This window comes from Drosophila yakuba, chromosome 2R, assembly GCF_016746365.2.
Source record: "Drosophila yakuba strain Tai18E2 chromosome 2R, Prin_Dyak_Tai18E2_2.1, whole genome shotgun sequence".
NCBI lineage: Eukaryota > Metazoa > Arthropoda > Insecta > Diptera > Drosophilidae > Drosophila > Drosophila yakuba.
Genome location: NC_052528.2, coordinates 23,079,806 through 23,107,753, shown reverse-complemented (window position 1 = coordinate 23,107,753; position 27,948 = coordinate 23,079,806). Strand labels below are relative to the sequence as shown.

Below are 27,948 nucleotides of genomic sequence, written 5' to 3'. Positions count from 1 at the left end.
TGCCGACTCCTCTTGAAATATACAATCTTTATTTATATTTTACGACTAGATCCAAACAAGTTTAAATTAATTAATATTTATATAATTGTAGGGCATTTGCAATAGTACATAGAATCGAATTATGCCGTGTGGGGTTGCTCAGATGTGTTTTCCGTTCTATTGCAAGAGTGCGTATGTGGGAACGTAGAATTTATTGCCGTAACAAATTAACTTAAGCTTACGAAATAAAAGAAATGTACAAATTAGTTAGGCGTTATAAATATGTATAGAAATCTTTAAAAGAAGACAAAAATAGTTATATACATCAGACATTTTGATTCTTGTTCGTTCGTTCGTTTGTTTGTTTGTTTGTTCTCATGTTTATTTTCATGTTTGTTTCGTGGCATAATTTTTCGCTCTCTTCTGCGCGAAGAACTAAAAGAAATGAGCATAATTCACGTAATTCACTACAACTAAAAGCTCCACGAGACTGTTCCGTGACAGATGATGGAATTAATATATAGACCAATCTTAACTTTCCGATATATGTGCGGATAAGTAGCGTGTAATAGTTTAGTAATTGTTTTCATAATTTTTTTTTTCAACATTTTTGATCTGCTTTCTCTTGTAGCTAGATGTTAGCTTAGTTGTTTCTTTAAGTGGTACACATTCCTCGGGTCGATCGTTTCCTGGTTGCCATAGTTTCGTGCCGTGTTCTGCCACAGTTATCAATAATAATAGTTTTAGTTAATAGTTTATAGAATTAAGTAGCTGCTCGTGCCAGTGACGGTGCCAGAAAATCCCAGAGAATCGCTTTTTACTTGCGACCCAGGGTATCGCGCCATTCGTTATACTTGTCCATCTCCTCGTGCAGCTGAAGAGCCTCTATGCAGGCGTTGAAGAAGGGCGATCCGAAGCATTCTTGCCTGTTTCAAAAACAAGAGGAAACGCGGATTAGAAAACCTGATATTTTTCAGTTTGAATATAGCTTGCTCAAGAAAAAGGAGCCAAAATCTCAAAATCCATTTATTTTCAAGCCCTACTTCAAAAAGGGCTCAAGTATGGTTGAATATTTCACAAAAATTATTGCTCAACCGGTTTGCTCAAAAAAATACGAGCACACCAGTTAGAAAATTACTAAGTATGTAATTTGAAAAAAGAGTTTAGAAAAATAAAGCATAACTGGCCAAGAATGCACAAGGTCAAAAATCAAATAATTAGTTAAAAACAAAAGGAAATTATAACGTACCAAAACAAAAACGGTAAGCAGGCGTTTTTAGTCGCGCCAGAAACGCGCGCAAATCGCCAGCTGCAGTCTGTCTGTCTCTGTCGCCTCCTCCATGGCGTTCTCTTTCTCTGGCGGTGTCTCTGGCATTCTCCGCCGCCTATTTAGCGATATAGCGATCACTTTCTCGTGTCTCTGGGTCTCTGGTCGCTCTGCGTCGCGCATTCGCATTCTAAATTCTCATTTATCACAATTTTGATGCTCTCAAATAGCCAGCGAATGATTATCCTTTATTAATTTACAGGGGTTTATTTGTATTATTTATTGCCGCATTTGTAATGCAGTCGTACTTCGCGTGTTTTTACCAGGTTTTTGTTTGTGTCTTGCACAAATTGCGATCTTGCTTTTCTCTCTAATAGTAAGCATGTGTGTAGGGTATTCGTATTCGGATACATACGTAGGGCTTTAGCTTTAGATAGGTATGCATATACTTTATAGGCAAATATCTCGTTTTTGCGCCAACAGATTTACACTATTCAGGGTTTCATCTTTACAAAATAGCACAAAATTGTAAGTGTAATACATTTGCAAAATACTTTCGGTCTCGATTGCGTATGTGTATGTGTGTGTGTGTGGGGGTGTGTGTTCGTAATGGGTTTATCTTTATCAATGTAGTTTGCCCTTGCGGAAAATCGTGTAAAATGTAAACTCTAAATGCTGATTTTACAGTAGAATACAGATACAAAAATAAAAGTTATCATTTTACATTACATAGATTAAAAACAATGGATTTCGTTTTGTTTATTTTATATACAAACCGCATAACGCAATAATAATAAAACAAGCTAAGAATACTTAAAAATAAATACTTCGGCTTCTATGTATATTTGGGGAGTGCGAGATCTGCGATCCTCCACCTTATCATCATCATTATCATCCTCATCATTATTATCATCATCATCATCAACATCGCCCATCTCTCACTCCCCGATTATGTTACTTACAACAAACGCATAACGTTCTCAATAAATTAATAAAAATAATTCGTTTTTAAAAAAACACATATAGTAAAAACTGTAAGGCATACAGTAATAAATAAGTACGAATTAAATTTGGGCGTTTTAATATTTTAGATTTCTGTGTTCTGGCTCTGCATTTGTGGTCGTAGTGGGACTGCATCTGGATCTGGACTCGGATGCCCGTTCCAACCCACGATGTTCGCAGCGATTCTCAACTGTGTGTGGTGTGTGCTGTATGGTGTGTGGTGGGTGGTGTGGGTGTGGGTGTGGGTGTGTGGGCGGGACTTAGAGTTATGTTTGCGGCCCCATGTTGAAGGATATGGGCGAGCCGTTCACTACTCTCAGAAAGTGCTGGAGGTTGGATATTTCCTCTTCGGGTATTAACAGCACTTTCAGGCACTCGCCAAACCATTTTGAATCAAAGCAGTCTTTCCTAAAATTGAAAATGAAAATCAAAATGAAACACAACGGTAAAGGTAACGTAACTGAAAGTAGTAAGAAATCAGGAAAACGAAGGCGTTGCGGAAACGAAAGCGGAAACGGAAGTGGAAGTAGAAACGAAAGTGGTCGAAGTAAGGAGTCTAGTGGTAGACGGGCTTGTGAAACGGATAGGGCGATCCGTTGATCACTTTCAGATAGTGCTGCAGCTGCGATATCTCTTCATCGTCGATCAGCAGCACCTTCAGGCAATCCCCGAAGGTCTCGTGGACGAAACAATTGGCCCTGCATCGAATAGACAAGAAACACAGATATAGGACTCGCACAGAGGGAAGTCAAACCAAAAAGTGATAATCTTAATACTACATATTTAAATGAACATATAGTAGCGCTATAAAAGATGAAAGCGAGATGTAGACCAAATGGAAGAATTCGAATAGGCAGTGTTTTCTGTGCGAGAAAGTGGAGGAGAAAGCAGCGGGGAAAGTTCAGAAACAACCGAAGGTCCCGCGAGCATTTTCCGATACCCGGCATTTGTGTCAGGGTCTGCCGGCACTTAAGATCATAATTAGTGTTTCTTGGATGGCCTTGCCTCGCCTTGGACGCTGTAAGGAACACCGATGCTGCTTTGGGGTTTTGTTAGATGTTTATGTTGCTGCGACTGTGTCCGTGACTGTGGATCCCTAACTGTGGGAAACTTACTTGCATAATCGGTGTATACTCGTCTCGCGGAACAACTGGTAGCAGTCCTCGCAGATGCGGTCCAGTCGGAAGAACATGGTCTTGTTGAAGATGCCCTTGCACTCCAGGTCGAAGAAGTTGCTGCGCTTCGACAGGTTGTGGTTGTGTGGCAAGGCGGCGAAGATTGGTATCAGGACGAGAAACAGCACCACCGAGATCTTAATGTTGCGGGAACACATCTGCAAAAGTGTGGGAAACCGGAAACGTGCGTAAGAATAGATGCCTATTTATAGGTGCGATCAGATCAATTAACTGCCTGCCAAGACCTGGGCCACCAGGGCCACCAAAGCCATTCTGGCCAAGCAGATGTGGGCCAAGCCAACGCGATGTCGGCCCAGCTCCTCGATCCGCAATGGGAACTTGCCGCCGCCAAAGGACAGGGGCAAGGGCAGCTCACCCAGGTGGCATCGAGCTGCTGCCCCATCGCAGAGACGGGGTACGGGGACGGGGACTGCATGGCTATAAATAGAACTCGTCCGACAGCCGTCTGCCGACTGGCTAAAAATAGGGCCCCCATCCCAACGCCATTCTCCACCCAAAGGTGCAATTGCAATAGTGGCAACAGTTGCAGTCGGTGCCGCAGACGATCTTATCGCAGGAGCGCTCTATAAATAGCAGCGGCGATTTCAATGTTTATTGCATTATTTGCCATCTGTCGGCGGCGGACTTAATTTATGATGTAAGTCCGCCGCTTTGTCGGCTCAAAGGAGATCCAATTTGCGGACGGACGGGCCCCCAAAAGTCGCAAGTCCGCCGCAAATCAGCCGCGCATTTGTTTACTTTGCATATTTTATCAATTTGCGCGCCCGCCGGGAATTACAGCGATGACATATATATGCAGTCGCATTTGTGGCATTCGTGGCATTCCGAACTATTGAATAATTTGATTAACAGCGCTTTTCGCAAACTTTTCCATTGCGCGCCGTGCGAATGGCTTGTTTGCACACGACATGTGTGAAATTCCTTCGACCCCGGCTGAAAAATTGAAATGCTGAATGAAAACCAGGCAGACACGACGACGTCGGCTATTTCGAGAGCAAAGTACCAGCAACATGAAAGCGAATTTGCGCCGATAATGGTTTGAACATATATACTATAAATACTTATATTGTTTTAGCGAGCGCTTTTCGGCTGTCGAAACTGAGGATCATCTGCGCGCTCCGAGATCTTTGGCAAATTGATTTTTTATTGCCTTGCTGATGTCTTCAATTAAGTTGAGCACATTTTTGCGCAGATTTATGGCCCCGAGATGGGAAAACACCGAAATCGGAATGGGCATGGGGCATTGGGGACTGCCAATGGGAATTGAAATTCTTAGAAAGTTCATCAAACGGCCGTCGATGGCTTAGCAAAAATTTATATGCCTGTTTGTATGAATAATATATATAAGCAATAAGTGAGACTTCTCGCTTAAAAGTATGCTCCACCACGATCTTTATATAATACATTTTTGGAAATAATTTTTTGGAAGTATGATGTCAAGCTTTGTTTTATCAATTGGATTTTATTGTGTCGTCATACTTAATTACTTTTTTGTACTTCTCTGATGACTGAGCTCATATGTGACAAACAAGTGTTTTTAGATAGGCACATATTTTTGATGTGAATATAAGTAATTCATTCTAAACCAGCTGTCGTCATTGCCTAAAATAGTACTTAGTGTACCGAAGCTCGTAATGGACCATAACTTTTATCAAATGTCGAAAGCGTACATAAATCAAAAGTAGTACTTCAATCTGTCGTCATAGCTAATTGCCTTCTCGCAAACTTTATAACCTAATGACTAAAACTTGAACTTGAAAATAAGAATCATCTCGAGAACTATGAACCCTACTATCCACCGAGTTATTCCCTCCGAAAAAGGTGCATTCGAAGGGGGCAAGTTGTGGTTGGCTGGGAAATCCTCTGCACCCAATGCAGTCCTATATGGCATATAGCATATAGCACTTGATTCGTCGGAGATCCCGAAGACGTCCCAGTGCAAAGTGCAACAGCTTGCGTACGGACGACTCAGCTTGGCTCGATTTCCCCGATGGATTTGGATTCGGATTTGGCAGTTGGCTGTTGGCAGTTGGCTCTTGGTTGTGGGCTGTGGGCTGAGCATCTGGTGATAATTGGCTTCGAGTTGCACGATTTATGGCATCATCGTCGCTGCAGGCGGCTATTTTTAACGCTCTTTGCCGGCGTGAGTGCCATAATTGATATGCGAACCGCGTCGAAGATAATGTAACATGGTCCGCGGAAAGGGGCTGCGGTATCGCACAAGGCGAGGGAAAGTTGAAGGAGCGGTTGAATGGATGAATGGATGATCCGGCGGATGGGCCGATCGAATGGCGTCATCATCGCCAGAAGGAGCCAATGAACGGCGTCATCTTTATCGATCGCCAATCTTCGATCTCCGATCTGCAGTGCTACCCATGCCATCCTATATGGCATCTTCGATCCATGTCGGAGGCATGTGCTGGCAATTTGTTTGCATTTCACTTTGATTAGCTGCCAATTGATTTTATTTGTCGGCCGGCGCTTTGCATCAATTTCAATTTCAATTCGAGTAGCAAGCGCGTCGCACATACACATACAAGCCATTCCATTATTCGACTTCCAGCCACCATCTATCTATGTGTCCGTGTGCTCCATATGCTATATGCTATACATATATGCCGAATGCTATATATACCACTGATTCATTGGAGCGGGGCGCACGCACGCCCCTCGATTCCCAATTGGCATCTCGCTAATGCCGTTGTTGATAGCCGACTGATTGTACCCCATTCAACTGAGATTTGATTGCTGTTTTCGCCGATGTTTCACTTGTCGCTGCTGCCAGGCGACATTGAATGAAGTCATGAGCCAAAAATAATTATGCCAATTATGACGGATAGACAGATAGACGGTGGCTTCTTTTTGCGCAATAGTTTATAATTATTATTGTGGCCGCTGCGGAATTTCGATGGGGCGGTATATGTTCGATATTTTATCGCGACTTTTTGGCTTCTTGGGGTAAGTAAGATAAGTACTACTGAGACATATTAAGCCGCATTTCAAGGTCGACCCCTTTGGGCGGATCTTGTCCACCGTCTCGCAACGAGCTATTAATAGACCAGGCGCTCTTATCAGTTCCCCGTAAAGTCGTCTCGGTATGTGGGAATGTTATCGTTGATATCTACGTGCATTATGTGGATTATGAGGCGGCTGCAAAGCTGTGCATTCTCTGCCAGAAACACCCGACTGCGATCTGTGGCAGCCACTAGTGCCACTGGTGCCACAAGTGCCTCACTGTGTGTCTTAACGCTTGGCTACGCAAGCATGGCGAAGCGGAGAGCCAAAACATGAAACACAGGCCCCTCGCTGTTTTTTACGGCGCAACTAAAAAGTGCTTGGACACGCAAAAACAACACCACCACTGGCAGCAGAACAACACCGAGCAGCATGTTTCAACGTATAAACACTCATGGCGAGACTGCTTGGTACCAGCCTATACCTATACTATATACTATACTATACTACATCGCAGCACACATGTACGCATCTCGAACTGGCACATCGCCACACCGAGTGGCTGCCACTTGGGTGCTGCGCCTGCGCGGATCTCTAAGCGCTGCTGCTAATTTGATGGACATGCAGGAGGAGTCCCGAGCTCAATTTGCATGATGTGTGTCTTCGATTAATATTCATGTATTCATGAAATCTCCGGGCAAGAGACAGATAGTATGCGAAACAGGAAAGGCCCAGTCTTGGTGGCCGGTTGGAGCCAGTGTGCACTGGAGAAAACGCCTCCTAAATCTTCCGCAGACACAACTCGCCTGTCATCCAAATAAACCTTCACTTGCATCACATGACTGGGATTTCGTTTTGCTTAGATATAAAAACACTCAACTCTTGCCGCTGCGTGAGTATGCACTTTTCGGAAATGTGATTATTAGTTTATTGATGTTGTTAAACTATCTAATGTTAAGGAAATAAGCTAATAAGCATATCATCTAAAGGCAAACCTTGTGTTGCATCGAGACGCAACACTATTTGCTAACTAGGCACTCACAGTGAATGCTGCCACAGCAGCGATTCTATGGCTTCCGTCCGAGGGGCGACCGCCGAGGGAGGAGGTGGAGGGCATGGCTCAGAGATCGGAGCCAAGTGATCTGAATATGTGTGTGGATATCCAATTGATATTATTGAGATTAATGGCGAATAGCGAATGGCTATGGCGATGGCGAATGGGGAATGGCCGCTACGTTTCGCAACAGATCGGAGATCAGATCTCGGCGTCTGCCAAAAGGCAATTGGCCGCGCACTTGGCCCGCTTGCCGCGCGTTTTCCTTAAGACTGGGGCAAACAATCGCGGTGTTTGGACAGCGATGACACAAGCGAGTCGAGTCGGCAAACAGCACGAGGTGCTGTTGGTGCCCCAACCGAGGAGCCAAATAAAGGGTGAACAACGAAACGGGAGCGACGCGCGAGCAATCAACTTTTGTTGGCAGCTCGAAAACAAAACTGAAGACGGCGATCGGCTGTTGAGGCTGTTGGGGCTGTGGGGCTGACTACAGCTACCGCTTGGCTTATCAGGCGGCCCACACAGATACTCACACACACAGCCATGTGCAGCCGACGACAGCGAGTCTGGCGAAAAGGTATCTGGCTTGCGCTCGAGTATCTGAGAGATCGCTGCGCTGGCACCGCTGAGAGAGCGAGTGGAACACCCAGGCGTATACGTGATGTGCATGCTTATCACTCTGGCCGGCCAGCAAAAGCCGTTAAGAAAAAATCGATGGAGAGCGGCACTTGTCCTGGCACGCTGATGGAATATCTAATCGCCATTACTAAACTAGTTTGGCCCCGCCTTTGCCAGCTTGCCCCTTCCCCTTTCCCCGTCCCCCTGAATTAATAAATAAATCAGCCATAAAAACGAGTGGCTGCAACTAAATTTTCCACCTTGCAGTGGAATTTTCTCAGCCGATTCTACCTGGCTAAAAAGAGTTCAGTTCAACCACAAGTGACTAAGCGGCCGAGTTAATTGTCATAAGTGAAGTAATTTCCGCAAGTTCTTTGAATAAATTGCCCACCAGTCGTTTTTGTTTTTATGTCGCCTAATAATCTCCGCCACAAAGGGGTTTTAGCTGTCTTGGGGAATTCGTTGCATACATTTGGGAGTTTCCAGGGAGCTGTAGTTGTGATTGCCTAATTAGCCAGTTTACCCAACTAGTATTGGCACATAAATTATAACTACTGGTACATTATGAATTGCAATTTCTGTAAAATCACAAACTTACACCTGTTTATATTGACGAATGACAGCCGCAGCTGCAGTTTTGTTCACAAGGGAGATGTGTATCAACAAGCTATTCATGAAGTGTATTTTTTAAGCAGTGCTTTAAATAAAGATTAATCATTCTGTATAAAAATATATAGAATAACTCACAGCAGTTTATAGATACCAAATGTACCTAGAGAAGTCGTATAAATGACTAAGTTCCGCGTTAGTTATTTCTATTTAAAAGATGAATCTATATTAATTTTCAGTCATAGATTTATTAATAATTGTTTATATATTAATCATATATATGACTATTTCTTGATCATAATTGAATCGCATGCTTTTCTATGAAATGGACTTGAATCCTTGGTATTTGAACTGTACTCATGCATTACTTAATAAGTTTTTATAATCTGATGCCAGATATGGGAATTCTACAAATGCTCATACTTTCTGAAATACCCTTAGCTAACAAATGGAATTTCAAATTCCGCATCACTCATACGCGGCGTTGCACTGCTCCACCAATTAATCTGCCAGCTCTGTAGCTCTGAAGCTCTGAAACCATTTCCATTCTGCCGATCCAACGTAATAGCAATAGCAATAGCAATACCCACCACATGCGATCGATAAGTGCATCGTGTGCATTGTATCTCATTGTGAGTGTATCGCATATTGTGTGTTGTATGTGGTGCTGACGTTGTCGCGCGGTTTTGCCAGCCAGTTGGGCGACCATTTGGCACAAACAGACTCACAAACTCACAAACTACCACAGATACAGATACTCAGACACTCAGAGACTCAGATACGCGCGGCGCAGCACTCACACACGACAATTGGCTTTTTATTAGTTTAATTGAAAGCAAAACAATTTAGCATGGCGAACTGGTTTCAGCTCGTTTTCCAAATGCATGCCAAATTACCATGCTCGACTCAGTGCGGCTTTCGTACATGTGTATATGTGTTGCTGTTGTTTTGCAGCCAGCCAGAGCTTTGAGCCAAAGTTTGAGTCGGAATTCGAGTCTTGTATCTTGTTTCTTGAATATTGTATCTTGTATATTGTATCTTGTATCTGGAATCCGAATGTGAGGCAGATGTTGGGGCAGCGGCGCACAGAAGCGTGTCACACGTTTCGCTCTCGCAAGTGTTTACTTATACGCTTTGAATTCGTGTATAAATAAACAAGTCCATTGAGGAAATTATTTGCAAAATATTCGGAGAGTGAGAGCAAAAAAGAAACCGATCGCCTTTTCGCTGATTGTGCCAATTTTTGGTGTTTTTTTTGTTTTTTTTTGCTGCTGTTGCGCTGCTGCCAAGCGCTTTGTTTTAAATAAAATCGAAATGAGAAAATCGAGAGGCTTATAAATCACATAATTAAGTTTTGCCCCTCCAAATCGGACTCGATCTGAGTGTTATGGCTGCGTGAATCGGATTAATGAAGCGTAACCCAGCGGGTGTTGAGCTCTCGATAGGGCCATTACGCCCCGCAGCTGGACGCAGCTCCTCATCCAAGTCCCAGGGATCCCTGATGGAGCCCCGAGAGGAGTGAGTCGCCCGAGGGGATCGCATCTCCGATGATGGCGAGGTGTGGTTTATTTCGGTCGCGAATTTCGCGGAATCCTCGCTCATGAATGACACTTAAGCTGATTAAAAGTAAACGCCTCATGAAGTCACGCTCGAGGAGCTTGAGTGCGAAATAGAATATACAAGTGAAAGTGTTTTCAAGTCTGGACGATAGCTAAATTCAAAAGCCTAAATCTCGTTAGAATCTTATAAAAAATCAGTAGTATTTAACCTTCAAGTTTTCAGTTTCTGAGGAATATAAATTATATCTTTATCTTGCGAAACGTTTATTACATTACATTTATTTAATATTTTTATATCACAGTCCTATCTGTTGCAACCTAAACGAACCTCATATAGTAGCCATATATAGGTTTATATTTTTAGAACCACCTAACTGCACATTTCGAGGATATTAACATTTGGATATTTCCGAAACGTGGCAGCAATTATTGGAAATCGTAACACACCCAAAGTATTCGAAATATTCCAAAGTGACGACCTATATTTGAGATTTTGTTTAAAGAATTTGGCAAATACGAGTGTGCACATTGCCATGCCGCGAATGTCAAACTGCGGCAGCAGAAACGGAAATGAGTCATTGGCAAAGTGCGAGGCTATCGCGATCAAAGAACCAATTACAATGAACGGCCATTGAACGATGGATCGGGTGTGAATAAAGCTTGGAGTGTGGAGGAGCAGCGGATAGCAGCGGCAGCGCAAGCTGGCCATAACCAATAAGTGCACAGATACATCTACAAATGCAGATACGGATACAGATGCAGATACAGATATAGCCAATACAATCGCTCGTGCATTCCAAGAATGCGAGAAATGCCCCAAACGGAGTGGTGCACAGCAAGAAAATAGGTGCATCATGCAGTGACTGAAAGGCTAACTACACTAGACCATATCATAGATATCGGATTATTAACCCTACAGCCTAAACCGACTTAAGATAACCGCGTTGATATGGCATCTGCTTGCGCAACAGGCTACTTTATTTCTCCCTGTGTGCAAATCGCGTGATTTGTGTTTTGGAAGGTTTTTCACATTCCACTTGGGTGCTGGTGCTGGTGCCGTGTGGCTTGGTTTTTCCATTGGCCAATTCTCGTGGTCTAATAAGGTCACCTACAACTCCGAGCAACTGCAGCCACTGCAGCAACAGCAGCAACTGCAGCAACTATTGCAACGATTGCAACTGCAATTGTCGTACGGCCAAGGACGGAAGAAATGTGCGCGAGGAGATCGGATCGAGCCAGTTGACGTCAATTAAATTGGCTAAATGGCTGAAACAAGTTTGCGGCCCAGGTCCCCTCGAGTAGTCGATTACATGACACAAAATCAATCATTAACATTTGTACGAGACTCGTACCCGAGGCATTCGCATTTGGTAACCCGTCGTGGGTCTCCAGCTCCAACTCCAACTTTTCAGCTTCGACGGGCCCCCGTTTTCATTGTTTTTATTATTTCGCAGCCTTTGTTGCTTTCGTTGTTATTGTAATTGTCAATTGTTGATCGTCAAGTTTTAATGGCGTTTTGTCAATTTGTTGTTAGTTTCATGGCTTATTACAGCACTTCTTTCGCTGCCTGCCATATGCGTGCTGGCATAGGAATCCATTAATAATTTAACGATCGCATATTAATAACAATCTAATTGATTCGCTCGGCGTAAACTGATAATTATTGAATGTTTATATGTAGAGTCATGTGCATTTTACGACCATTTGGGAGTTAGCGGGGCACGGCCATAAAAAGCAAAGTTAGTTTTATTTGCAGACAAGCCATAAAACCTTGCGGTTGCATCAGCCAATTTCAATGTGAGTTGCTGGCCATGATTAAGAGTGATTCCCGGCCACCGTTTATAGGGGCTTTCGTACTCCGAATTCTTTGGAATCCGTTGAGTCATGGAGTTCACAAAACAAATAAATACTCACGATACTTGAAATACTTGAGATAAGACAGTGGGAGATAGATGCGTAGGTGCTGTGGACATCTGATATCTCTTCGCCTCGCAAGTGCTGACTAAATGTGTTTATTCCTTTTCCCTGACTATCTATTCTGTACTTAATTAGTTAAGGATACGACACGATGTGGCCATACTCCCCCACCAAAGCCCAGATAAATAAGCAATCAAAGGGGCTTTCAAACTAACAGCAGCAGCAGCAGCAGCAGCAGTAGCAGGGTTTTGGGGCATTGAACTGCGGAAAATAAGCCAAACGACAAGTCGGGAAACAGTTGGCAGATGTTACGGCGCACAAACGTACAATTATACGAGTACACACTCGCATTCACATTTCACATGCATGCTGGAGGCATATGCATATTGTGTTCTGTATGATATATGGCCAATGACTGGCACTGGGGCGCAGGCGAGCGGTCTCTTGAGTTGCCAACATCAAAGTCGCGTATCTGCGAAATACATTTGTATCTGGATCTGGATGTGGATCTGGCCACACATTAACCCCGAGGAGACCCACACTCGGCTAGTTGAGTGCGCCACAATTGCTTTTCAATTAGCCAGAGTTGCGGAGGAGGATCCCCGATTGGAATATGGCGAATGGTGAGTGGTGTACGTATACGGGATGCGGCTGAGGTGGCGCGTGGCAGTGATTTATTGCAGAATTCAATTAGACCCACTTCAGTCTCTGGCAATCCGCAAAGGCGAAGGTCAATCCATTGACCGATGACCAATGACCAATGACTAGTGGAGGAGCTAAATGCCTCTTCAAATGGAGCTTCATTTCAAAGAGTGAGGGATTAAAGTAAGTGAACTCTATCATCAGTGTAAAATCTGTCGAGTTTCCTATACTAATCATCAAGGTTTTTAAGTCATGAGACGGAAGCAGATCCGAATGAAATATCATTTTGAAATGTGCAAATTTCCGGGCTTCGGATTATGATTAGATTTGTAGCAGGAAACAAAGCGGGCTGAAAATCCAGGTAGTCTTTTATGATCCCCTAAGATCGGACTGCGGATTCTCTGACTTTTCAGTTGACCTGAATGTCTCCATTCAGTTTCCCCTTCAACTGGCAACTGGGGAGCTGCTGCTCCTCCTCTTGGCGTCCGATTGCGCACTCCATTTCAACACCGATCGTCATCGCCTGGAAGTGAGGAAAGCAACTCCGTCATGCTGCTCATCCTCCGCCGGCTGGCTGATGATCTTGGTCTTTTCAAGTTCATTAACATGACACGGTCCCACCATCACCAGCACTTCCCCTCGGAATTCTGTTCTCTTCCGTTGCTGAACTTGAAAAGTGCACTTCCCCCGCCCCCAGCCCACGGCCACGCCCCCTGGGCAGAAGGCCCTTTGTTGGGACAACATGTTGTTTGCATCAAGTACTATATACATTTATACTATATATGCATGTACGCGTATACGAGTGGTGATGTCAATTCTTGTGGCGCGACCGACCAGATTGATACTCACATTTAGTGACAGCTTCTTCATAGCTGAAGCCTTTCTGCTGGGTGTTGCTCTGCTTTGGCCGCGGAGAAAGAAGTCGGTTGTTTGGGTTTCTAATTATTGTGTTTCTTATAAAGTCGAATGTTTGCTTTAAGTACTGTTGTTTGCTCTTAAGTACTTGGGTTAACACAGCTTGGGTTCCTAGTTTGTAAGTTGCTTGGCCGCAGTTGTTGCGATTGATTGGGTATCTGATTGGATCTAGAATATCGAAAGGAATACGTTTATACGTTTATATCTGCTTTTCCACGAACTCTCGTCGCTGGTGTCGTCGCTCCGACTGACGGCGTCTGATGCGATTTGAATCACCACTTCTTATGCAATTTGGATAACCGATCGGCTTAAGCAACAGATTGACAGCAATCAACGATCAAAGTCGAAGTCGAAGTCGCAGTCGCAGTCTCGCGGACTGACATCTAAATTTGTTGTTCGCGTTCCTTACGAGTCCATATGCATATGCAAACTGGCATGATCGCTGATTGTCATTTATTGTTATTAATGCTGCTGCTGTCGCTGATTAAAATCGTTTATATGCATTGGAGATGAACGGGTTGCTGCTGCAACAGCAACAGCAACAGCAGCAGCAAAAGCAGCAGGGCAGTTGCAGTTGCTACTGCTACTGCTGATCTGCTGATGTTGATTTATTTAGCCGGTTCGCTGGCTGGGCTGCATTTAAAATGTCGGAAGTGTTTGCACGCAAAAAATAAATACAGCAGATACAAAAACACATCGCACGCTGGAAATGCAGTGGAAAATGTGTGAGTTGCTCGGTCCTCAGCATAAAATGTGCTGTATTTCCTGTTGCACACGCACTATTCACTATTCACTATTGAAGTGAAGGGGCAGCGATAGACGCCGGCGATTAAACGCGAGATTTCGGAGAAATATGCTCAGGGTTTTGGTATTTTGGCTTTGGCTTCGAATGCCGACTGTGCCAGTCCCTAGGGACTTATGACATCATCGCCGGATCAATATCGGCTGGGAATCAACGAAAGTTGTTCTGGTGGCTTGACAACATGGGAAGCATGAATACAAAAAACACAGAACGAGGGGAGCGACAAGGAGAAGCGCTGACCAAAAGAGACTCCGATTGAGATTGAGATCGGAGTCGAGATTGAGATCGAGCTGGAGGTGGAGGTGGTTATGGCGATGAAGATGGAGATGGCTGCTGCAAGGTGGCAACATCGTGCGAAAAGGGCCACGAGATGTTGGCCACCACCAGCAGGTAGTTAGTTGATGCAGAGCACCTCAGCCTGCTGGCAATTCGGTCAACTGGCCAAGCGGACGGACTGAGATTACAGATAAGCAATTGGTATTTGCCAAGGGCTAGTAGGACATTGGGCAAAGGCAAGAGCAGAGCCATCTCATAATTGTTACTTAATGTCCACCAGTACTTTTCCATATGGGATCGGATACCGATTCGGATTCGGATTTGTGCCATTTGTGATTTTTATTTTGTTTTCGCTTTAATGTTAATTGCTGCCAATCTTGAAAGCTGCTCCACGTTCGAGCCGTATTTTTTGTTTATAATTAAACGTTTAACGTTTATTACATTTTCGTAATTCTGTTTGTTGTTTTTCGGCGGGGAACTTTGCGCTGCGTTCGATTTTCAGTGCTGGGCACCGACCGGCACGGATTGGTTGTGTTGCAGGGGTCACAGTTTACAGGTTACAGGTTACAGGTTACAGGTCACAGGTTGCAGGTCGCGTTTGTGCGGCCTTTTCCACGCGGAAAACCCTGCTCTTTCACTGGGTAAGGCTGTATGAGCACTTGTCGGCTTCGGTTTTCGAGCACACACTTTTCGCCTTTCGGATTCGATGTAAATCAACAGAAAACTGAACGCGAAACCGGAGTATCTGAATCTCAACTTGCTGCAGTGCGATGCGATGCGTTGCGATGCTTGCTATGCGATGCGATGCTTACTTGTTGCTTCGCGTTTAAGGACTAATATTCAACTCGGCGGTAACATTGTATTTTAAGTGATTGCTGGCAGCGCTCTCTCGCCGCATTTGTATCTGTATCTGTATTTGTGTCTGTGTGCTGCGTCTGCATCTGTGAATGTATCTGTGAAATTAGCGATCCGAGCGAATCGGGTGAAAATTCTCTGAGCGAAACGGTTGTAACCGCTCTCACCACAGATCTATTAAAACTGTGGTTAGTTTTTAAAAGTATGGTTTTCGTAAAACAAATTATAACAGCAGCTCGTAAAACGACACCATGTACAATAATTCGTGATGTTAAATAAAGAGTGGCAATCGAAAAGTTATTTCTTATTCCTATTACTTCCCCACCTTACCCGGTTTCCTTTCTCTCTTTCGCAACCACTTGATGCCGGCGGAATAGAATAACTGTTCTTGGTCTGTGGGGCATTCCCTTTACATATATGTATGTACATATACTCGTACATATGTATATGTCATACCTAATTGCTAATCAATGTAATTACATATCTGTAGCGGTAATTGCAGAGCAATTTCCATTGTTTTCCACGAGAATGTGAAATCGTCGGCCAAAATCCCAGCAGAACGATGACGAGGCGTATTTAACGCTTAACCGGAACTGTTACTATGCGCAAATCGCTTGAAATAGGTCCTGTGACTTTTAATTACTTGTTTCCAAGGGCACTGGGCTAGTGGAAACCACTTGCGTGATTTCACGAGATGGATCAGGGGCTCGGATTGTATAATTGCATGATATCCAGCAAAAATGTTATATTCTTTAACGTTTTTTAAATATGTTCGGATAAAACTGACCTTGAAATATCAATAAGAAGATATATATAAATAGGACAGCACTTAATCATATAAATATACAAAAAATATTTATTTAAGTTATCAGACAGTTAAATAATATGTACCCTAAATTAAAGGAGGTGTCAAATCTATAGATGCACCGATTCAATCTGAATTAACTTATTAAAAGTGGGCGTCATATGTTATTAAAAGCAAGTAGAGCGTACCAATATATATACCAATATAGCAAGATATATGTATGTACCTGATCCCCACTCGAAATTTCTCACTTTCCGACCCAAGAGAACAGAATCTCCCATGAGGGGTGTTAATCAAATTGATGATAATAAGACACCTTGCGGAATTGCGTAGATGGGCGACAGCGACTGCACTTGCTGTTGATAAACCTAATTAGGCGTAATTCATCAGGCGAGCGTTCCCCTTCCCCGCCGGACTTTCCCAGTCCCACAATTGTTGTTATTTAACAGAAGCGAATACAATTAATGGCCAATTTTGGTCATTGCCGTACCTGGTGGGGTACCGTCGCGCAATTAGCATAATTCGAATCGATACGATTTACGAGGTGTATGAGTTGCTGGGGTCAGAGGATCCCGGGGTACTTTACACGTATTTGTTCTGGGTGACTCAGTTCCAGTGCCAGCAAACTGGAAGTGAGGCAGGTGGAAAAAACCGATCGACGGACGTAATAATGTTCAATGGGTTAGGGTTCCGCGGCAGTTTATGGTCTTATATAACAGAAGTGGATGTTCTCGTTTATATTATGATGGTGGTTCCCGATAAGGCAAGGTTGTAATATAGCCGTCTAGCGGGTTTTGGACTAGTGCCTTAGTCGAGCCTAGCAAGAGCTCTGGACTTATAGATTACTTATCCAGGGGGGTCTTCTAGTGCTCCGAATAGTATGCAATAGAATTGTTTCAAACTCTGTTAAAAGAATGTGGAACAAATCACAAAAGCACTCTAAGTATACAATTTTCAACATCCAAGACAAGTTTGATGATCAGACTATAGGGTTTCCCACACTCAAATCAACTGAGATGTGAATTATGCACTGTGGCCGTGGCACAGCAACCAGCAACACTTGCCACGCACACACACAAGCGAACGTAATGGAGCACCCATTACAGACTTAAATACCGGAACCGGAAGCTGCCCAAGAGAATCTTGACTGATATACGTATGTACATACATGCCCACTCGATTTCAACGGCTTGAATTTAACTAAACACAGCCGAAATTGAGATAAGTTACTATGTGACGTACATATATCTCCCCTCACTCGAACTACTGACCTTGTAACCATTTCTTCTTACACGAATTAATACCCCAGCTTAGTCGGAGAAATAATAATGCAGGGCCAGGGACAGAGCCGTCGACTATTTGCGGCCTTTCGGATTGGCGGCCACTCGGATCCACTGTACTTGACCGCCCCAGTGTTATTAACCTCCAAGTGGGCCAGACCCGATCCCGATTCCGATCCGCACAAAAGCTGAACTTGTAAAAAGGGTGTGACACCGCTAAATGTGAATGCAAACAAGCAACAAACGGATGGATATACTCGCAAATGTCGATCACAATATACTCAAGAAAAATCCCCGAGAAATGTGGCAGATACTCGTATTTCGATTCCATTGCGAATCTGCGACTGAGTCCATTTTAAGTTTTTGGTCCTTCATTTAACTTGTTTCCTATGCACAAGAAAACATGTCACTTGTGGCATATTAAAGATATTTTCCACTTTCGTTGAACAGTACCCCCTTTTCTCACAGTGCTGGAATGTGAGGTGGTATTTCGCAGCAAAGAATTGTACTTCAGCTTACCTTAGGCGCTTGTTTCGGGGTTGGTGCGGGGTTTTTTGTGGACTGGGCCACCCAAATCTTCGGATGCTTATCGCTGCTTGTGGTGGGTTCTGTGGTGCGGGATCTCCGGGGGTTTAGGGGGGCATGGGTGGTGTTGTTGTGGGGCAGAAACGAGTTTGTTTAGCTCCTTTTTATTTGGGGAACGAACTTTTTGGGCCCGCGGCGTTTCTCATTCTCTGGCACTCGAGTTTATCGCCATTTTGTGTGGATTTTGGTCAGGTCTTTGTGTTTGTTGTGTTTGTTGGGTGTCCGCTGATAACGCGTCACAGGGGGCGTCATAAGGGGGCGTGCCCAGAGCGAACTTTTCGACTGTTGCTGCTTCCACTTCATTCGCTTCGGCCTCCGCAGCCCCCGCTCATTTTCCTACGGTTCACACGCGACACTCTCCGCGCTCTTTCCGCTCTCCGGTCTCCACTCTCCACTCTCACTTCCTTTCACCCACTGGTTCGTGTTCGTGCGTGGTGAAAGAGCAAAGCACAACTGGCGATAATCGCAGCAATGAATGGGAATGAATGTGAATTGTCGCTTGCTTGTTTGTTTGTTTGTTATTGCTGCTGCTGCCGATGCTGCTGTTATTGCTGTTGTTGTTGTTGTTATTGTTGGCGGTAACTGATCTACACGCACTGGAAAGAGAGCAGCCCCACTTCCACTTCCACTCCCACACTCGCGGTCTCTCCCTCGCTCTCTTTTAGTGACATTCAGTGCCAGGAGAATCACTCACACACACGTACACGCACAGGGGGCATCTTTGTAAATATATTTCCACATAATTGACACTCCACATGGACGTTACAACAACAACTGCACTGCGAACTTGCAACGCCAGCGCGATTCCCACGTTCGCACCGATTATTCACACACTTTGGCGACACTAAGTGCTCTTGCGTATTTATCCAGTTCACAAAGGTATATGTTTTAGCTCAAAATATTTGCACATCGGTGGCGTAGCTATAGTCTCAGCTATATACACACGTACATACATATAAAGATATAGATATATGAAGCTATCGAGCAAGGCAACGGACGCGATCGCGATCGCGACACAAGGATTTTCCGGCGAGACCAAAGGAAAGGAGGAAAAACCCAAACCGCATGAGAAGCGAAAGCAGACTAACTGCAGGCATTAAATGTCAAAGTGCTGGGGACCGTTCTGCCTTGCACACCATCTCTCGCACACACACGCACACGAACATCGCGCGAGGGTTGAGCGAAGAGTTTGCCTACAGTCACACATTGCCCACTTAATTGTAAGCTCTTATGAATAAATCGCAGTGTATATAGTGCTGAGCATATAGTGGAGCATACCTTTTTGACAACTGTATGACGAACTCAAGAAGCGCCCCTCGCTGGATATGTGGAACGATTGTTGCTCGAAAGAGCACGCATGTGCCAGTGGCTTGATTCGCTTTTCGTTTCGCTTTCGAGTGTTTGTGTGTCTGTGAGACAATGCGGCCCCAAATCTTGCCCACCCACCCCACTGTGCCACCCGCTCGATCGCGCACCTCCCCCCACGCCCCACGAGCAAGGAGACAAGCGCCTCTAAGGGGTCTTTAGACGAACAAAGGAAGTGGCTCGAGGGTGATAAGTCCACATGCACATCCATATGCATGTCCACACTCTCAGCGAGTCATGGTCGCTGTTTATCGGGCTATCGGGTAATTGGCCCCCGTTCGACTACGTTTATCCGGCGATCGACGCCCCTGCCCACCGACTTGAGCTCACCGTGTCACACGCGCACACATGCGCACGTTCGCTAATTGAAAATGAAGCATGTAACTGTAAGTCGGGCTCTCACGAAGAAAACAAAAACGGGAGCATAGGCTGCTCCCTCTCTGTCTTCCATTGGGAGAGCGGGAGTGGCTCCTCCCACCCGCACGCACACCAGTGCAGCTTGGAAGTGCTAAAGAATCCGCGGGAAGTTGATGCTGGAGTTTAGTGCGAGAAACGACGGGTGTGTAAAGTTTGCGTCGCACTTTATTACCCATTTCCGTTCTGTCCCACTGTTCCTCCGTCCGACATTCTGTCTCTATCTCTCTCCCGTCCGTCCGTTTGTTCCAGCAGCCAAAATAAGCTATTAAGTAGTAAGTATAACTATCTCAGTGAAAACTTCAACTTCTTTAACCGTTATTACTGCAAAAGATAATATTTTACCATTACCCTACTACAACTGAAGTCATTTATACAAGATTGCTTTCCCTGAAGGTGGCCTGCACGCCTGGTTGCGAATGAAAAGCACTGTGGACAATGTAGACTTGTTCGCGTTAGATTTACGAGCATTCTGCGCTCACGACCGTCACCCGGCTCATATATCATGCACTTCTGCTATGAATTGCATTTTCAGGTTGTGTTTGCAATAAAAATATTACGTATACGTCAGCAAGGTGTCAACAAACTTGTAATGTGGCACAGTGTGATTCAATAGCCGGCCCCCAGGTGCGATCGGAATAGGGTAAGTGTGCCTGGTCGCCACTGGAGTTGCAAATGTGTGGTGGTTATAGGTGGTTTATAGGTGGTTTATGGGTGGACAAGCTGCGGTCATAATGGTTATATAATGCTGGCGCACTCAAGTAAGATATAGAAACAAGAACCGCTGCACTCGGTTCCGAGTCGACTCGACTTGACTTGACTTTGACCGGTCGGTCAATTTAGCTGCAGTTTAGCAGGCGAGCGGGCTAATTGCCGCTTTCAGATCTAAATGAGCGGCGCACACGCAAATGATAAAAATGGAAACACGGGTCGGCAGTTGAGCAGCACACATTGTAAGGAAATGCCAGGCACAAGCTGGGATCGAGATTCGGATCTCAGATGTCGCATCTCGGATTTCGGATCTCGGATTTGGGGCCTCGGGCTCCAAGATGCCCCAAGATGCTCCGCGACTCAGGCACTTTCTCAGAGCCTCGCAAAGGTCACAGCGAAGCAGAGCGAAAACGATCTGCAGATGTATCTCAGTTCGTGACTCTGACTCGTGATGGGCACTTAGGAAATCCAGATATAACCGATGCCATTTAGAGAGACGCGCCGCAACATAAATAGCAATTCCAAACAATTTTCAATTGCCAAACGCCCGAGTCGGCGGCTTTTCTTCCCCCGCACCCGTCGTCGCCAAACGAGTTTCCACTGTAATTGAAACTAGATCTATTTTTAGACCCAGTCCGGACAGACGCCAGCTCAGAAAGTATTGCAAAGCCCCGACACTCACACTCAGCCCCAATCGACCGCAAGCGATCAATCGATCGATCCGTGGATGGGTTTATGTGGCCATAAAGTCCCACGTGAAATAATAGTCCCATATTGGTGGGGACATGGTTCTGAACGGTGCTAGCCTGATCTCAAAGATTTATCTCTTCTTTGGCGGAACTGCAGTTCCATTCCAGTACAGCAAGTATTATTTAAAGAGGTAAATAGTAGGAACTTTGATTGCCTTTCAAAAACCGCAGATAACATTTAAAAACCGCATTCATAGCTATCACTTTCACATGAACTTTTGAGTCACTGTACTCAAGTCTTTCCCTTGAATTGAGATACCACTTCCTCACTTCCTTGCACTCACCATTCTGAAGTCCTGTCGCTGGCTTGTCGGCTTGAACTTGAGCGGAGTGAACTTAGCGAGACTAGCACAAAACTCAGGCGATGCCAAAATGTTTGCGAAACTTTTGGCCAAGTCGCTTTTATACGCCGCTCGCATCCAGCGGATGCAAGGGCTTGGGGTGGTGGTGGCGATGGTTTTGCATAATGCGCGGTTAGTATTGGCTGATTACAAAGAGCCCCGAGACACAAACGCAAGACAACCCAAACTCGAACACAACTCAAACTGAACTCAAGCCAAGAAAACCGTATAAATTATACGATTGTGCCGCCTCGGAATGTCTGTTCTGGTCATATGATTATGATTACGTTGATTAAAACGCGCTCTTATCGCCACTTGGTCCGCTGCTGAGTGCTAATGTGCCGTCCCACGCCGAGCATCCCAGCATCGCTCATCCGCCCCGTACGCCCCTCCAATTGCAATTGCTCATACGCCGCGTTGGCGACAGGACAACTGGAAAAGCAGTCCCGCCTTTCAATTTGCTCACAAAGGGACATCGTTAGGCGAGCGAGTGATGGATTCATTATGCACATCGATATGCGCTCATTGCGGACTCAGGGCTCTGGGTCACATTTATTGGGGGCGGGGAAACCCCTTTCACTTTGTACTTCTTTTGTCCAAAGGGGGAAGGGTGGGGCTGAGAACTTGTGGCTTATTCGATGCCCGTCATATGGAAGAGCATGTTCTAACTGATAAAGACACCATTTTCTCTCACTCTTTTGTTAAGCATATCACTAGATTTTATTAAACTTTTTACATGAAGTGGTTTTTAGGTTGTCACAGTTGTACTTTAAATAATTATTTACTTTTCTGTAAGGTTATTATAGCTAGTTCTTGCCATGGTGTCCATGATGTCCGTGATGTCCGTGGCCGTGACCCCCTCCACCGCCACCTCCACCAACCGCCACGGGCTTGATCACCACCACCGGCTTCACGATTACCGGCTTTATGAACACAGGTTTTGGTTTCACGAACTTGGCGGGCAGGGCGGAGAGCAGTTGACTGGGATCCTTGAGGAAGGCGGGCTTGGGCGGCAGCTTGGCGAGCAGCTGGCTGGGATCCGGGAGAGGTGGCTTGGATTGCGCGATCTTGGCCAGTAGCTTGGAGGGATCCTTGAGGAAGTCCGGCTTAGGCGGTAGCTTGGCCAGCAGCTGGCTGGGATCCGGGAGAGCTGGCTTGACTTTCTGGATGGTGATCGTGGCCTGAACGCAGGCGCACAGGTAAGCTGCGATGGCCAGGAGCAGCAGGTGCCTCTTGAGCAGATCCATGGTGAGTGTACTGGCCCAGCGAAGATGCCAACTATTTATGTTGGATGGCGATCCAGTGTCCAGTAGCAGCGACTGCGGCTCATTGGCATGCCACTGGTGGCCCAATCTCGGCGAGCTTTTATTCAAATTGGACGAAACTCTTCTACGGCAGCCGGCGGCATTCCACGCGTTCTGTCGGAAGAATTCCCCGACTGTAAGTTGAATTCACAATTACCTCCGAAGCAGGGTTTTCCTCCCCGTAAGTGCGAGCCACATAAACTGGAGATCGATGCGATTGGCATTCAGCAGGCGACTCGCGAGATTCAAATCAGACCCGACATGACGTCTTCTGCTCCCGAGAATCAAGGTTCCACTCGCATGTCTGATGTGCTGAGAAAAGTTGGCATAATTTCTGAATCCGAAGGCGGAAGTGAGATTGAACATCGCCAAATTTGAAGTTATCTCCAGAATATTATGTTCTATATATGTAATGCGTGTTTCCAATATTAATTTGCTAAATTAGTTATGTAAAAGAGGAAAATATTTTACTCACATACATCATACAAACTACTATTTAATATAGATATTTCTGTAAATGGTGTGAGCAGAAATATTCCATACGTTTTCGAGCGCACTATATGATTAATAAAAATAAAACTTTAATAAATTTGTTTATATAATGGCACTACATATATTGTTTACATTAAACATAGCAGAAATAAAATTTTAATTTAAAAATAACGAAAACACCAAAAAATATGCAACGATTTTTTAATTTACGCGCCGACTATCGATTGCAGCTATCGCATATAGAAATCGATATCCACATTGTATGTTATTGAGTGCTTTGCGTTGGCATGACAACCCTGCACTAAGGGAGAAAAATAACAAATATTTGCAAACAAATCTTAATTATTAGAGAAAAAACCTGTAAACAGAAATGGACGATAGCGTTATACTGCTTGACGACTCACAGAACAGCGTGGAGGTGGTGGAGGTCGACGTGGAAGACGGAGAGCTGGACGACGATGTGGTGTTCGTCCATCCCGCAGAAGTGACCAGCAAAGAGAACGAACCTGCCGCCAAAGTTGAGGAAAAACAAACAAATACGTCCATTCAGGTGGGTAATTCAGGATAAATCCAATACTGTGACAAGGTAACCAACTCCTTTGTTTAGGACACCACCGAAGGAGATGCGGATAGCCTGGTTTTCGAGGTGAGATTCAGCAAGGAGGAGCACTTCGCCAGTCTGCAGCAGCAAGTGCTAGTCGCCTTGGAAGGCGCCTTTGCAGACAAGCAATTCGTTTTCCGGGACAACCCACAGGAACTGGTGATAGCAGCCTTCGAGAAGAGCAAATCCGTTCCAGAGGAGGAGCCCGAAGACCTCTTCATGATCGACACGCAGCCAGCGGCCAAGCTGAATGCCGCACACGTTCCCTCCTACAAGCGCTGCAATGCCGACGTACTGGACGAGCAGACAGCGGAGCGAAAGAAACTGAAGGCCGAGGCGGTCAACAAGTGCTTCCGACCCAAGGCGCAGTCCTCGTGCTTCAACTGCGGCGACACCGATCACTCCCTGCGCGACTGTCCCAAGCCCAGAAACAATGCCAGGATAAATCGCGCTCGCAAAAAGATTAGCAGCCGCACCGAGCGCTATCACGTGGACACAGAGCAGCGTTTTGGCCACATACGACCCGGAAGGATCAGCACCAAGACGCGCCATGCCATGGGCTACAGTCGCGGCCAGCTGCCATTCATTTTCTACCGCATGAGAATGCTGGGCTATCCGCCTGCGTGGCTGGAGGAGGCCAAGGTGCAGAGCTCGGGCATAGCTCTGTTTAATGCAGATGTAAGTTACCTACTCGTGTGACTAGCCTCGTGTGATCTGTCAATGCCTTCTTTCTTGCAGGGCACAGAAGTTACCAAATCCGACGACGAAGATGGAGAGTCCGACACCTTCAAATACGACATCAACAAAATAGTGGAGTATCCCGGCTTCAATGTCGAGCCCAATGCGAAATTTTTCGACGTGAGTGCTGACATTATGAATCCCGCACCCTTCTCTTATCCCATAATTCCACAGGACTTTAAGCACCACAATGTACCGCCATTCCAAGAGAGCCAGTCCAAGGCGAACTTCATCAAATCTCTGGGCGAAAACGTTATCAATGGATACAAACGCAAAAAACTAGTGGATTTGCCTGCTCCACACGACCCTGCTTCCGTGCCCAGCGAGGAGCTCACCAGCTTCGATGACTACGACATGGAACTGGAAGACGAAACAGAGGATCCTCCACTGCCACCATCAGTGCCCCCGCCGCCACCACCTCCGCCGGAAGAGTGCGAGGATGGCGAGCTGACAGTGCGCTCGCCATCTCCAAGTCTGGAGGACTTGAGGGCCCAGCAGGAGAAGCTCCTCCAAGAGCTGGAGGGCAATGCGTCGCATAACACGACGGCGAATGAATCGAAATCCCAAACTGACCTGGATGAAACGTCAGAGATGGAGGTTACGCCATCTGATGCCCAGTCCGGAAATATTAACCAGGCCCAATCAGTACCATCGACTCCCTTTAAAGCGACCTATGAGGGCACGCCGCTGCTGAAGTTCTCCGTTTACGATCGCCTGCCTGTGGGCAGTAACTTCAAGGTGGGCGTCAGCGATGTGATCAACTTTGAGAACCTGCCCGACTCCACGGGAAAGTACGAACAAATGAAGGATCTGCTGAAGAACGTGCGCGAAAAGATGGTAAAACTGCAGAACGAGAACTGACGAGTCCAACGAGAAGAGAGAATACAAACCACATCATTGCCCGCCCACCAAACGAACATTTTAAATATTTTAAAGCCTCTTGTACAAAGGAAATACACACGGAAAGCGGTTCGTTTTCCAAAGTCTTTTAAAAAGTGTCCAAATATGTTAGTTGATAAGCCGGTGTGTTTCAGAGTGCGCGGTTAAGTGTTTTGTACAATGTAAGGGATGTATAATTGGCCTAATCTGTGTAAACGTGCGAACGGATGGCACCAAGTCGATTGATCTGGCTCTATCCGTGGTTTCATTCCCAATAGCGGGAGAAATAATAAAACAAGGAAATGCTGTTTGCAAATTGTGTTGTGGATGCTCAGGTTTTCGTAGAAGCAGGGGTCCTCGGAGTCACCTAGTTGATGGCCGGCGGAGGAGGCTGTGGCGGCGAGCCGTCCTGGTTATTGTCGCGTCGGCCGCCAGCTCGCTTGTTGCTGGTGAAGTTGCCCCAGGTACTCGGGTTCACTATGTACATGAACATGGCCACGATCAGGAAGATCATGGCGACGGAGAAGCCGCTGTCATCGCCGCGTCCGGCGACCTGCGCCTGCTGCGAGGTGCGTCCGACGACTGGGAACGGATGGATTATTTAGCAATGTGGATAAAAGTGGGTAAAGTCAAAGCATGCAGCTCTCAATTGCTGCATACTTTTTGGCAACTCATTACAAAGTATAATTTTTACTGAATTGTTATAACAATGTAAATACCATTGGGTATTAGCGAAACCGGAATGTTATCATCGTTACTTCAATAAAAGTCATACTGTTTCTGCTGTGCAAAATGTACTATAAATCCAAAAACGATAGATTAGAAGTGGCAATATATGAAGGCTTATCACAACTAAAGTTTTCCGATTTATATTTAGAAAAAAGACCTAGTGAGTTACTGATACTGATACTAACCATCCAAGCACTCGGTGTCCGTGCAGGCATCCTGGTTCTGTCGTATCTGTAAGAAAAGGACATTGGATCAGGAGTTTGGAGCTGTGCGCAAGGGAACTTACGAAGTTGATAATGCGCTGCATCGCGTACTCCTGCGACCAGACGCACTCGCAGCCATCGAAGTCGTCGGACATGGTTTCGGATTAGCCTTGGTCTGAGTTGCGCTGCGGAGACCGGAGATCGGAGTGGGTTATATGCTAGGGAATGGAATACGGCGGTTAGAGTAGCGAATACTATATTCTGAATTCCGAATATTCTGCCTGCTGCCACTGACGTGTCTCTGGGGAGAACGAGACCGAGGGCACTGTTTCCAAACGAAACGAACCGAGCTGAGACTAATTTGTTTGCAGCCGCAATCGAGTTTTATACAACATGCACACATATATAATTTATATATGGCGGCAAATTTCCGATAAAGGGGGCTTAAAATCGCGAGAGTGCGGAAAGAGAGCTTCCAAGTACTGGTATATATCTGGACTGCAGGGTCTAGTGTCCTGCTACTTGGTTCTCACAGAACACGGATTTAATTTTGGGGCAGCTGGGAGGAAATAACTTACACACTTGACAGCTAACGCCAGTTGAATGGGGGAATCAACTGTGAAAACTGTGAAAAGGGTCCACCCCAATAGCTCCCTACTTAGTATTTGGTATATACACACACGTAAGGCCCATTTTTCAGTGTGTGTGGGTATTTGACACAAAAACACGATTATCAGAAGGAACAAGACGTGTAGTTCTAATTGCCTTTGGGAGCACTAGGCGCTTATCACACTTAATTACAAGGTCTTTCCGCTGGAAGACCCAGTTTTAGCCAAAACCACCCCGACTACGTAAACGCTATTTAGTATTTGAAAACGTAAACACAACTTTCCCCTTTTGTTTTTGTTGTCCCATTGGGGGCGTAAACAAACCCGACTGCGGACGTAAGGCAATTAAGTGGCGTTACCTTGCGAGACCTAACACTCGAATGTGCAGCGATTTGGGAAGGGAATCGAATTTTGGTACAATTTCACTGCTGCAACGTAACAATTACACTTTTTCTTACCAACTGGAATGGGGATAAAAAATTGCACATATGGCAGTGG

The 27,948-nt window shown here is 45.4% G+C and overlaps 4 protein-coding genes across 13 annotated transcripts; 1 reads left to right on the top strand and 3 right to left on the bottom strand.

Annotated features, from left to right (window-relative positions):
• Positions 1-7: 7 nt before the first annotated feature.
• LOC6532067 (ion transport peptide) lies at positions 8-21,996 on the bottom strand. Of its 6 annotated transcripts, XR_001454283.2 has the most exons (5): positions 15,233-15,597; positions 13,648-13,881; positions 3,364-3,581; positions 1,229-2,656; positions 8-905 (listed from the first exon to the last, which is right to left on the bottom strand). XR_001454283.2 is itself a non-coding variant. In XM_039372011.1 (3 exons), the coding sequence occupies exons 1-3, from the start codon at positions 21,972-21,974 to the stop codon at positions 797-799; spliced, it is 462 nt and encodes a 153-aa protein (XP_039227945.1). In that variant the 5' UTR covers positions 21,975-21,995; the 3' UTR covers positions 8-796. The 6 variants fall into 6 exon arrangements, 2 of the variants coding, with proteins under 2 accessions (XP_039227945.1, XP_039227946.1); XR_001454281.2 differs by lacking the exons at positions 13,648-13,881; positions 15,233-15,597 and adding an exon at positions 21,840-21,996; XR_001454282.3 differs by lacking the exons at positions 13,648-13,881; positions 15,233-15,597 and adding an exon at positions 18,251-19,147.
• A 596-nt stretch (positions 21,997-22,592) lies between these two features.
• On the bottom strand, positions 22,593-23,603 carry LOC6532066 (chorion protein S38). Of its 2 annotated transcripts, XM_039373113.2 has the most exons (2): positions 22,925-23,603; positions 22,593-22,873 (listed from the first exon to the last, which is right to left on the bottom strand). In XM_039373113.2, the coding sequence occupies exons 1-2, from the start codon at positions 23,141-23,143 to the stop codon at positions 22,703-22,705; spliced, it is 390 nt and encodes a 129-aa protein (XP_039229047.1). In that variant the 5' UTR covers positions 23,144-23,603; the 3' UTR covers positions 22,593-22,702. The 2 variants fall into 2 exon arrangements, with proteins under 2 accessions (XP_039229047.1, XP_002092843.1); XM_002092807.4 differs by having other exon boundaries at positions 22,593-23,576.
• A 373-nt stretch (positions 23,604-23,976) lies between these two features.
• On the top strand, positions 23,977-26,026 carry LOC26535160 (zinc finger CCHC domain-containing protein 8 homolog). The gene is made up of 4 exons (XM_015196197.3): positions 23,977-24,242; positions 24,300-24,971; positions 25,032-25,151; positions 25,206-26,026. The coding sequence occupies exons 1-4, from the start codon at positions 24,063-24,065 to the stop codon at positions 25,890-25,892; spliced, it is 1,659 nt and encodes a 552-aa protein (XP_015051683.1). The 5' UTR covers positions 23,977-24,062; the 3' UTR covers positions 25,893-26,026.
• On the bottom strand, positions 26,002-27,935 carry LOC6532065 (small integral membrane protein 14). 4 transcript variants are annotated; one of them, XM_002092806.3, is made up of 4 exons: positions 27,810-27,935; positions 26,926-27,027; positions 26,825-26,870; positions 26,002-26,492 (listed from the first exon to the last, which is right to left on the bottom strand). In XM_002092806.3, the coding sequence occupies exons 2-4, from the start codon at positions 26,995-26,997 to the stop codon at positions 26,278-26,280; spliced, it is 333 nt and encodes a 110-aa protein (XP_002092842.1). In that variant the 5' UTR covers positions 26,998-27,027; positions 27,810-27,935; the 3' UTR covers positions 26,002-26,277. The 4 variants fall into 4 exon arrangements, with proteins under 4 accessions (XP_002092842.1, XP_015051682.1, XP_015051681.1 ...); XM_015196196.2 differs by having other exon boundaries at positions 26,926-27,060; positions 27,810-27,933; XM_015196195.2 differs by having other exon boundaries at positions 26,926-27,060; positions 27,909-27,927.
• Between the last annotated feature and the right edge of the window lie 13 nt (positions 27,936-27,948).

Excerpts from the sequence above, each read along its gene's own strand:
- LOC6532067 (XM_039372012.1), bottom strand. The coding sequence starts at position 21,974 with ATGCGAGCGGCGTATAAAAGCGACTTGGCCAAAAGTTTCGCAAACATT. Across the intron at positions 3,582-21,839 it reads AGCGACAGGACTTCAGAATG|ATGTGTTCCCGCAACATTAA; the intron begins GTGAGTGCAAGG and ends ACACTTTTGCAG. Across the intron at positions 2,947-3,363 it reads AGTATACACCGATTATGCAA|GGCCAATTGTTTCGTCCACG; the intron begins GTAAGTTTCCCA and ends TATTCGATGCAG.
- LOC6532066 (XM_002092807.4), bottom strand. The coding sequence starts at position 23,143 with ATGGATCTGCTCAAGAGGCACCTGCTGCTCCTGGCCATCGCAGCTTAC.
- LOC26535160 (XM_015196197.3), top strand. The coding sequence starts at position 24,063 with ATGGACGATAGCGTTATACTGCTTGACGACTCACAGAACAGCGTGGAG. Across the intron at positions 24,243-24,299 it reads AAACAAATACGTCCATTCAG|GACACCACCGAAGGAGATGC; the intron begins GTGGGTAATTCA and ends TCCTTTGTTTAG. Across the intron at positions 24,972-25,031 it reads TAGCTCTGTTTAATGCAGAT|GGCACAGAAGTTACCAAATC; the intron begins GTAAGTTACCTA and ends TCTTTCTTGCAG.
- LOC6532065 (XM_002092806.3), bottom strand. The coding sequence starts at position 26,997 with ATGTCCGACGACTTCGATGGCTGCGAGTGCGTCTGGTCGCAGGAGTAC. Across the intron at positions 26,871-26,925 it reads TGCAGCGCATTATCAACTTC|ATACGACAGAACCAGGATGC; the intron begins GTAAGTTCCCTT and ends CTTTTCTTACAG. Across the intron at positions 26,493-26,824 it reads GGACACCGAGTGCTTGGATG|TCGTCGGACGCACCTCGCAG; the intron begins GTTAGTATCAGT and ends ATCCGTTCCCAG.